Source organism: Macaca thibetana, chromosome 17, assembly GCF_024542745.1.
Source record: "Macaca thibetana thibetana isolate TM-01 chromosome 17, ASM2454274v1, whole genome shotgun sequence".
NCBI classification, from domain to species: domain Eukaryota; kingdom Metazoa; phylum Chordata; class Mammalia; order Primates; family Cercopithecidae; genus Macaca; species Macaca thibetana.
Genome location: NC_065594.1, coordinates 40061382 through 40072170, shown reverse-complemented (window position 1 = coordinate 40072170; position 10789 = coordinate 40061382). Strand labels below are relative to the sequence as shown.

Genomic DNA, 10789 nt, shown 5'->3' with positions numbered 1-10789 from the left:
AACTACTTGTGTTACAGCACAATTGTTTCTACTTTCCTCTTGGCTCTTCCCTGCATCCAGAAGCCACTACTGTCTCTAAAATAAGATCACAAGGCAGACACCCAGAGACATTTGAGCCTCCAACTAGTAAACTAGCAGAAGCTCTACCACTGCCCACAGCAAAGATTCAAAATTGGGGTATGTCGAAACCTTCACTGAATTCATATTACTTTTCTGGTTCACCCTACGTTACACAGAAGTTGAGATTCCTTCCCTCCGCTGAGAAAAGTGCGTTTTCTTTCTCTGTGCCAACACTGCTGGATCCGAGGCTCCAGGAGGAACTGGTGGCAAAGCGGGCGTTTTGGGACGGCGCCTGTGATTGCTCTGTGACTTCCTCTCTCTGTTACATCCATATACAAATACAAGCTTATTTATTTATTTTAATTCTCCTTCTCCTGCTAGCAACCTGTGGACTTAGCATCTGACTGGTGCAGCAAGGAAGGAGGCTAGTGGGCAAGCGTTACTGTGCCCAACCCGGGGGTGCCTCTTCGCAGTCTTCAGGAGCAGCTCCCCCATTCCAGCTCCTCTGGCAGGGTCTGGAGTTACCTGCGACCGGGACAGGAGACCATGAATGTGCCCTTCTGCCCCCTTGCCTTTCTGCCCTCTTTGAGTTCCCGTCCTTAATTGAAGAGCCAGTGACTATTGGCTGAAGTTCCCCCAGCGATTTGCATGAACCCAGAGGGAGTGTCTTCTGTCGCCCTCCCTTCAAGAGCGCTCTGACTGCAGCCTCCCAGGGAATGCGCGGCCGAGGGAATGCGCGCAGCTCGCGGGCCTTGGGAGTGAGCTGGTACCCGGCGACCTGGCACCCGCGCCTGGATATGGGGCGTCTACATCGTCCCAGGAGCAGCACCAGCCACAGGAACCTGCCGGTAAGGATTAGGAGCTCAAGGAGCCCCGCGACCCCGACAAGTTGCAGTATTATGAAGCAATTTCCACTCGGATGGTTTTTCAAACCCTCTACCTTCATGTAAACTTCACAGGAAGGATGGCACGGGGAGGGAAGGGAGTTTGGGATAATGTGTCTTCCTTTTAACAAGGAATAAGGAAGTCCTTGGGTCATGAGAGGAAGTTTCTGAAGCAAGAAATGTATCCAGATAAGGTGGAAGGGATCAGGGGTGCGCTCAATCTGCTTTAGATACAGGGGTTCGGGATCGTTTCCTGCTGCTGGCGTCTGACTATGAATGCCTACTGCAATTGACAGATTGTTTTTGCATAACCGTTTTCCGCGTTTACTTTGCTTCCCCCTAAGGGAGGGGGGATTAGTGACGGCTTGGTAAGAGGTGGAAATCCAGATCCTTTCGGTTTGATTTCAGATGTGTGCTAAAATACAAATCACTCTTTCCGATCTAAGACCTAAAGTGTTGGAGGTGGAGGAGTGTTAGTAGTTTCTCCGTATTATTATCATTGCGATTGTGGTTGTTTTTACGGTTCTCCTAGTGTAACACACTGCGTGTTCCAGCAGTCTAATGGCAGACTCTTCAAGGAGAAATAAATTGCCCACCTTTCAGTGCTCTCTACTACCAGCCCCCTCCCTCCTCATCACCTACCCTGGGTTTCCCTGTCGCGTTGCGCAGTCTCTGGGTCGGAATCCTCTCCACTCTGGCGTGTTTCCGGGGATGTTTTATGGTTTGGGATTCTGAAGTTAGCTGGATGAGGGTGGTGATGGGGAAACTGAGGGGGGGGGGGGAAGGCGGGGGCGGAGGGGACAGAAAGTGAACAGCAAAATTAAGTTTTGGAGACGACATTGCCCCACAGATCTCCCTTTGCAGCGGGGTTCTTCTCCGCCCCCGTTCTAACTAGAGTTTTTGCTTCTGGGAACGGAGATGGGGACAGCAAGGATCACAGGGGCACTAGTTTCTCTCTCAGACCCCTATTTCCCCGTGTGTGTAATGAGCTTTCTTCCCTCCCCCCACGCCAGCATCTGTTTCTGTTTTTCCTCTTCGTGGAACCCTTCAGCTGCCTCGCGAGTCACAGCCGGGCCACCGAGCTTCTGTACAGCCTGAACGAGGGACTGCCCGCGGGGGTGCTCATCGGCAGCCTGGCCGAGGACCTGCGGCTGCTGCCCCGGTCTGCAGGGAGGCTGGACCCGCATTCGCAGCTGCCAGAGCGCACCGGTGCTGAGTGGAACCCCCCTCTCTCTTTCAGCCTGGCCTCCCGGGGACTGAGTGGCCAGTACGTGACCCTAGACAACCGCTCTGGGGAGCTGCACACTTCAGCTCAGGAGATCGACAGGGAGGCCCTGTGTCTTGAAGGGGGCGGAGGGACCGCGTGGGGCAGCAGCGTTTCCATCTCCTCCTCTCCTTCTTCTGACTCTTGTCTTTTACTGCTGGATGTGCTTGTCCTGCCTCAGGAATATTTCAGGTTTGTGAAGGTGAAGATCGCCATAAGAGACATCAATGACAATGCCCCACAGTTCCCTGTTTCCCAAATCTCGGTGTGGGTCCCGGAAAATGCACCTGTAAACACCCGATTGGCCATAGAGCATCCTGCTGTGGACCCAGATGTAGGCATTAATGGGGTACAGACCTATCGCTTACTGGACTACCATGGTATGTTCACCCTGGACGTGGAGGAAAATGAGAACGGGGAGCGCACCCCCTACCTAATTGTCATGGGTGCTTTGGACAGGGAAACCCAGGACCAATATGTGAGCATCATCATAGCTGAGGATGGTGGATCTCCACCACTTTTGGGCAGTGCCACCCTCACCATTGGCATAAGTGACATTAATGACAATTGCCCTCTCTTCACAGACTCACAAATCAATGTCACTGTGTATGGGAATGCTACAGTGGGCACCCCAATTGCAGCTGTCCAGGCTGTGGATAAAGACTTGGGGACCAATGCTCAAATTACTTATTCTTACAGTCAGAAAGTTCCACAAGCATCTAAGGATTTATTTCACCTGGATGAAAACACTGGAGTCATTAAACTTTTCAATAAGATTGGGGGAAGTGTTCTGCAGTCTCACAAGCTCACCATCCTTGCTAATGGACCAGGCTGCATCCCTGCTGTAATCACTGCTCTTGTGTCCATTATCAAAGTTATTTTCAGACCCCCTGAGATTGTCCCTCGTTACATAGCAAACGAGATAGATGGTGTTGTTTATCTGAAAGAACTGGAACCCGTGAACACTCCCATTGCGTTTTTCACAATAAGAGATCCAGAAGGTAAATACAAGGTTAACTGCTACCTGGATGGTGAAGGCCCGTTTAGGTTATCACCTTACAAACCATACAATAATGAATATTTACTAGAGACCACAAAACCTATGGACTATGAGCTACAGCAGTTCTATGAAGTAGCTGTGGTGGCTTGGAACTCTGAAGGATTTCATGTCAAAAGAGTAATTAAAGTGCAACTTTTAGATGACAATGATAATGCTCCAATTTTCCTTCAACCCTTAATAGAACTAACCATTGAAGAAAACAACTCACCCAATGCCTTTTTGACTAAGCTGTATGCTACAGATGCCGACAGTGGGGAAAGAGGCCAAGTTTCATATTTTCTGGGACCTGATGCTCCATCATATTTTTCCTTAGACAGTGTCACAGGAATTCTGACAGTTTCTACTCAGCTGGACCGAGAAGAGAAAGAAAGGTACAGATACACCGTCAGAGCTGTTGACTGTGGGAAGCCACCCAGAGAATCAGTAGCCACTGTGGCCCTCACGGTGTTGGATAAAAATGACAACAGTCCTCGGTTTATCAACAAGGACTTCAGCTTTTTTGTGCCTGAAAACTTTCCAGGCTATGGTGAGATTGGAGTAATTAGTGTAACCGATGCTGATGCTGGGCGGAATGGCTGGGTTGCCCTCTCTGTGGTGAACCAGAGTGATATTTTTGTCATAGATACAGGAAAGGGTATGCTGAGGGCTAAAGTCTCTTTGGACCGAGAACAGCAAAGCTCCTATACTTTGTGGGTTGAGGCTGTTGATGGGGGTGAACCCGCCCTCTCCTCTACAGCAAAAATCACAATTCTCCTTCTAGATATCAATGACAACCCTCCTCTTGTTTTATTTCCTCAGTCTAATATGTCTTATCTGTTAGTACTGCCTTCTACTCTCCCAGGCTCCCCAGTTACAGAAGTCTATGCTGTCGACAAAGACACAGGCATGAATGCTGTCATAGCTTACAGCATCATAGGGAGAAGAGGCCCTAGGCCTGAGTCCTTCAGGATTGACCCCAAAACTGGCAACATTACTTTGGAAGAGGCATTGCTGCAGACAGATTATGGGCTCCATCGCTTACTGGTGAAAGTGAGTGATCATGGTTATCCTGAGCCTCTTCACTCCACGGTCATGGTGAACCTATTTGTCAATGACACTGTCAGTAATGAGAGTTACATTGAGAGTCTTTTAAGAAAAGAACCAGAGATTAATATAGAGGAGAAAGAACCACAAATCTCAATAGAACCGACTCATAGGAAGGTAGAATCTGTGTCCTGTATGCCCACCTTAGTAGCTCTGTCTGTAATAAGCTTGGGTTCCATCACACTGGTCACAGGGATGGGCATATACATCTGTTTAAGGAAAGGGAAAAAGCATCCCAGGGAAGATGAAAATTTGGAAGTACAGATTCCACTGAAAGGAAAAATTGACTTGCACATGCGAGAGAGAAAGCCAATGGATATTTCTAATATTTGATATTTCATGGTGGAATAACACGGAGAAATGTTTTAACTGACTTTGGATCTTCATCACCTAAAAAAGGAGCGTGTTGATGGCAGTTACAATGAAGGACGACTAATTTATAACTTGTTCTATATTGTAAATAGCTGTTTACAGGTTTTTAAATTTAAATTCAGAGGTTATAAAATGTGTACAGCATTTTTAAGTGAAAATTAGTACTAACAGCCATAGGACTGTTATTAAAAAAAAAAAAAAAAGAAAGCTTGGACATGGTTTGCAGCTTTCATACACCAAGCAGATGATTGATAAAACCTGGGAGTAAGGTAAGAAAAAGGAACAAATTTTTATCTAAAAATTCCTGTCACCACAAGAGGGCATCAGCTGCTCCTTTGCAGGGAACTGAGGTATTGTACTTGACAGTTGTACATGAAATTAATGAAAAAGTATATTTTAAATATATTGTTTTTAACATTAAACAAATATGAAATTAAAGTAAATTAAATTTCACCCTATTTAAATATATAAGAAAAAAAAAGAAATGCACTTGTAAACAGAATGTTTATTACCTCAAAAGTGCATATATAGTTTGAAAGAGAAGGCATTAAAAAGAAGTGCAATTCCTTTTTAGCAAGGATAAAAACATTGCCTTGTGTTACAAATTCGATCTGCTGAAGAGTATTCCACTTTCTGTGTACTCGAATTGCTTTCTGTTTGCTTTACCACTGCACTTGCTGTTATTACAGGGGAAATATATATATATATACACACACACATACATTCTTCGTTACAGAAAATGTAACTAGATCTTATGCCCAAGAAAAACAGCCAGAAGCAAAGAAATGCTTCAATCCTTAGTTGCTTCATAGGCATTCATGACATTTTAGTGCTTTCACAACTTGTTGGTTGTACTTTATACTTGGGTTATATATTAGACTTTTATAGGCTTAAAATCTTCCATCACATAAGAAAATAGAAATCATATTAAAAGTGAATTCTTCTAGAGGCTTGTGTGCACTACTGGTTGTTTTAGTTGGGCCTTTTATATGAAAGTTATACTGTACTTATCTTTTCGTTGTTGTTTAGGTTTGTTGGCTACCATTTCTGCCTTCCTTTCTTTGGTTTTGGATTAAGTCCAACAGTTTATTTGTAAGCCCTGCAGCATATTTCTTTGATAATTTAGCTTTTACTGAATCTCTTGCAATGAAGAAAGCTATTTCATCAGTGATTTATCACTGATTATCACTGATAAATTCATTGTGTGAACTGGAAATATTATTTTATATGAGAGCTATAGCAAAATAATCTGTATAAACAAGGAATGTGTTAGCTTAAACTGGATCATTTTACTTTTTGGCATCATGCATCTGTACTGTGTACCAAAAGTGTTTATATGTCTGCAAATTAAAGGTATATTTTCATAATTTCTTTATCATTTTTAGCATTTTATATTTGAACATGGGCTTGTTATTTCACTGAAGTGCCTGTCATTTGTTTGTTTTTAGGGTTAAATGTGAGTAAACTGTAGTATTCTGCTATATTAAAGTTTATATTAAACTAATTCATTACTCAGTTAAACATTGGGTAAATTATTAAATGCGTGTGTAGTTATAGACATATATGTAGTAGAAAGAGAGTATGCCTAAATATTTGATGTAAGTTCATATGAAAATTTGCACCCATGTATGTGCACATTCATATTAATTGATTATAGATTTAATATCATTACACATTTTCATTTTACCACATATTTATAACAAATCCTCTGTTAGCAGTGTTGCAATAACTTGCGATAATTTTTAAAACAAAAATACTCTGCAAAAAAAGAAATTGAATGCAAACAATCAAGTTCTTTTAGATTTGTATTAGTTAACTCATTTATCTTATTTTTCTTCAGTTTGAGAATTTCGGTAAATAAAATAATAAGTATATGAGGCAGCAACATTTGTTACAAAAACTAAATATATTTTTATCAGAAATTCCTTTTGTATGAGGGGCATCTGAGCTAAGAGACTAAGATCATTTAACCCCCAAAACTTTTCATTTATAACTGATATGGAGCAATGGAGGAAACATCTCTTAAGAGTCATATTTTATTTCTTATTTCTTTTTTGTAAAGAAAGGAACTTCATGAGATAAAAATAACACTATTTATTTTTTAAGAATCCTCCATAAGTGCAATAATTTCATCATCAGTACAAATAGCACAATTTTCGATTCATTTCCAAATTTGAAGAAGGTTCATGTGTTTTGGGGAATGGACTTTATCTCCAGCATGAGAAATGCCTGTAACATTAATAAAAATATGTATTTCTGAATAACTTCTTGTGGCAGGATTTCCTTTACAAAAACATCTCATTCACATTAAAAACATTAATAACAAGGAAAGCTAAAGTAAATTAAACTCAAAGATAAAAGCTCCTTTTTACTGACACCTTGTGCTAGAATAGTTGCCAAAATGTATGCTAATCATGTCAATGTTGTTAGTTGAGCTGGCACAAAAATAAATGTTCCATTCATTAAAACCCCTAATATCCATTTAACAGTTTGTTAACCAGTGAGTTCTCTTTGCCCAATTTAATGAAGAAGAGATTGCTGTGATCTTTGCACTGCCAAATTCACTCTTACACCACAGAGAAAATTGTTCATTAATTTGAATTGGGAAATTTAAAACCAACATAGCAATTTCAGCTACAGGGGAAAAAACAATTTACGTTATTTGACTACTTAGGGTAGATTTCCTGACCCTGTTAAAAAAAAAAAAAAAAAAAAAAAAGAAAAAAGAAAAAAGAAAAAAAAAGAAGCTCTCCTGGCAGTTAGGCTTTCATCAATGGTGGTTGGAAGAGGAAAAAAATAAATTCTTTAAAACAGTTTTGTAGTATTGAAGCATTCAAAAAAATGTAAATTTGTAGTGTTTTGGATTTTCTACATGTATTTTAGGAAAACAGCAGGCATGACTTTATTGTGAAATAACATCACTACAAGCAATTTTTAGGAGTGGTATATGAAGTTGATTTGATTGCAGTAACATCTCTCACAAGGATTCTAATTTGTGCTCCCAGAAAATGTCTAAATTGACAACTATAAAGGGGGAAATTAAGCAAGCCTCTCTCCTTTGCAGGTTCAGGGTCCAATCTCTCCTCCCGAGGTGAGGACCCTGTGAGGTCCTGATCCCTGGCAGACAATGGAGAATGTAATGAAAGGGCAGCATCAACCACCTGGTGTTCTTCAAATCCTTGGGCAGCCTCAGTTCATGGAGGCCAGGGACAGAAATACCTGAGCATTTTCATCCCTCTATGGTAAATTTGCTCACTGAGAAAAAGCAGTCAAAATTGCCACAAAATGCCATATTGCTGATCTAGGCATTCTCTGCCTAGCGCTGTACCTTTATGTGCAAGTAGTCAATAAATATTTATTGTAAAGAATTGATGGGCCTGCAAGAAGACTCAAAGCAGAAAAAAAAATCAATTAAAACAGTTTGGATTCCTGAGCTAAAAAGTTCCAGCACAGTATTTTTTTTAAGTTATTTCTACTTCTAATAACAAATCATGTATATTTTCAGATAATACATACATAAATACATAGCCTATAATCATTTTTAAATGTCACTTTTTGTATATAATTGTCCTTATATAATAGCATTTGTAAAATAGACTCCTAAACTAGGAACATCTTCCTTTGAGGATATAAAACAAAATTGAGTGAACTTTAAAACTTAACTCGCTGATACCAAGAAGTAAGAATACCGTGGTGATTTTTAAAAAATCAGTCATACAGTCATTTATCCCATACATATTTTAGTACTGATATTACAAGTCTTTTAATGAACTTACATCATCCTGTGAAAAGCCAATAAGAAAACCAGTTTCGGCCGGGCGCGGTGGCTCAAGCCTGTAATCCCAGCACTTTGGGAGGCCGAGACGGGTGGATCACGAGGTCAGCAGATCGAGACCATCCTGGCGAACACGGTGAAACCCCGTCTCTACTAAAAAATACAAAAAAATAAACTAGCCGGGCGAGGTGGCGGGCGCCTGTAGTCCCAGCTACTCGGGAGGCTGAGGCAGGAGAATGGCGTAAACCCGGGAGGCGGAGCTTGCAGTGAGCTGAGATCTGGCCACTGCACTCCAGCCTGGGCGACAGAGCCAGACTCCATCTCAAAAAAAAAAAAAAAAAGAAAACCAGTTTCAAAACATATGTGATAAATGCCTATTCTTTGGATACTATGTGAGCAGGACCTAACCCAATTTTGGAAAGTCAGAGAAGGTTCCCTAAAGGAGGTGAGGTCTATTTTGAACCCTTCTCAGAGGAAGTTATGAGCTTGAATAAAGGAAAAGTTAGCCAAGAGAAAATGGCAGCGAGGAAGGAAGGGCATTTGAGTGGGGAGCAGTAGGCAAAGCACATGTGGGAGTGAGAATGTCATGGTTGAAGAGCCACAGATATTGCAGTTTTCCTTGGCTAAAGAGATGAAGAGAATTTAAAAAAAGGATGATTAACAATGAGCTGGGAGACACAAGTGTACAGAAAATAATGAATAAACTTATGTGCCATACTTGGAGGTTACAATTTTATCTGAAAGGTAATGGGACTTGTAAGCATTTAGACCAGAGAGTTTATGTTTTTAAAAGATCACTTTTGACCACGTGTAGAGCTTATGATGAAGAAAATTCTGGACGCTAGTTATAAGATTTAGTGACAATTTAAGGAAAAATGGGGACTTAAACCAGAGAATATAAAAGAGATTTATTATAGAAGGTAATATAGGATATAAATAATGTATAGCTGTTTACAAGTTTATTGATGCTATAGGAGATAATCTGCATGGCATGACCAGAAAGTAATAGTTTTCATAATTTGATTTTGAGTTTTGTAAAAATTTGAAAAAGATACAGAACTCATTTACTAAACATTAAGTCAGCAATGAAAGTGTTGGAGCCATAACCCCCTTCTCCAATGTTGGATTTTATGACACAGATGGAATTATAAAGGCACTAATTTACCCAGTTTATTTCATCTTTATGACTGTCAATCCTCTTCAATTTAACAAACATTACTCTGTGCCCATGTGACAGATACTCCAATATGAGGTTGATCTCATAAAGAACATTTCATCTAAGCCATTTGCAGTATTTTACTTGTGGTTGTACTAAAAATAGGCACATGTAGAAGAGTCCTTCCTGTTGAAAACTTAAGACGATAAAATGTCAAGTGGATAATTTAAGGTGTAAATATAACTTCAAGTGTTATGTGAATACCAAGAAAGAATGATATGTTGGTTGTAGGCAACTCTTAACAAGATCTGGGAAATATGACCAGGTGAAATGGCTAGTTAGAGCCAAGAAGTATGCAGGTCTTGAGGTTTAACATCACTATTTTAAACATTTAACATCATTTTAAAACCCAGTGAAGTCACTTAGCACGTCTTATGCTTCAAGTATTATGTTGTTTTAAATAAAGAATTTAATAAGAACCAATACCAAATGGTAGAATTTTCAAACTCAGCCTAAATAAACATTTAGCAGATGTAAAAACAATATTATATACAGTCCCAGCTTCTAGAAAAGTCTAATTTCCCCTCCTAAGACTCATCTATATGTAAATGATGAACTTACTGTCTCTTTCATGGTATAAATGAAAATTAAATGAGATAATTCATGCAAAATATTTTGCGCAGACCGCGTTCCACAAATATTAGCTTAATTATTGCTATCGTAACTAAATGGTGTGCCATGGGAGGTTGTCTTATCAATTTATTTGCTCATTCTTTCACCAAACTGATATTTATATTACATTAAAAAATTCCATAAAGTTGATAGTGTTTTAGATTAAAGGCCTATATATACTCAGTATGCTCTATTTATTCAAATTCTGCATTTTATAGACACTTGGACTTTTTTTTTTTTAATTCCTATGACAAGTTTATCCTTCTCATCTGGAAATCTCATGATGGTCAAGATTATTATTTCACTGCATTTAAGCATGGGTGACAGAGCACAACCCTGCCTTAAAAAAAAAAAAAAAAAAAAAAAAAAAAAAAAAAAAAAAAAAGATCATATTTAAATTGCGAAACTATGGAGGTAACTTAGTCCAACCTCTTTATTTTACAGTTGAAGAAACTAAGACATA

At 39.9% G+C, this 10789-nt stretch overlaps 1 protein-coding gene across 1 annotated transcript; it reads left to right on the top strand.

Moving 5' to 3' along the window:
- Positions 1–97: 97 nt before the first annotated feature.
- Positions 98–6090, top strand: PCDH20 (protocadherin 20). The gene is made up of 2 exons (XM_050766521.1): positions 98–908; positions 1958–6090. The coding sequence occupies exons 1-2, from the start codon at positions 777–779 to the stop codon at positions 4682–4684; spliced, it is 2859 nt and encodes a 952-aa protein (XP_050622478.1). The 5' UTR covers positions 98–776; the 3' UTR covers positions 4685–6090.
- The last annotated feature ends 4699 nt before the right edge of the window (positions 6091–10789 follow it).

Excerpts from the sequence above, each read along its gene's own strand:
- PCDH20 (XM_050766521.1), top strand. The coding sequence starts at position 777 with ATGCGCGGCCGAGGGAATGCGCGCAGCTCGCGGGCCTTGGGAGTGAGC. Across the intron at positions 909-1,957 it reads CCAGCCACAGGAACCTGCCG|CATCTGTTTCTGTTTTTCCT; the intron begins GTAAGGATTAGG and ends CCCCCACGCCAG.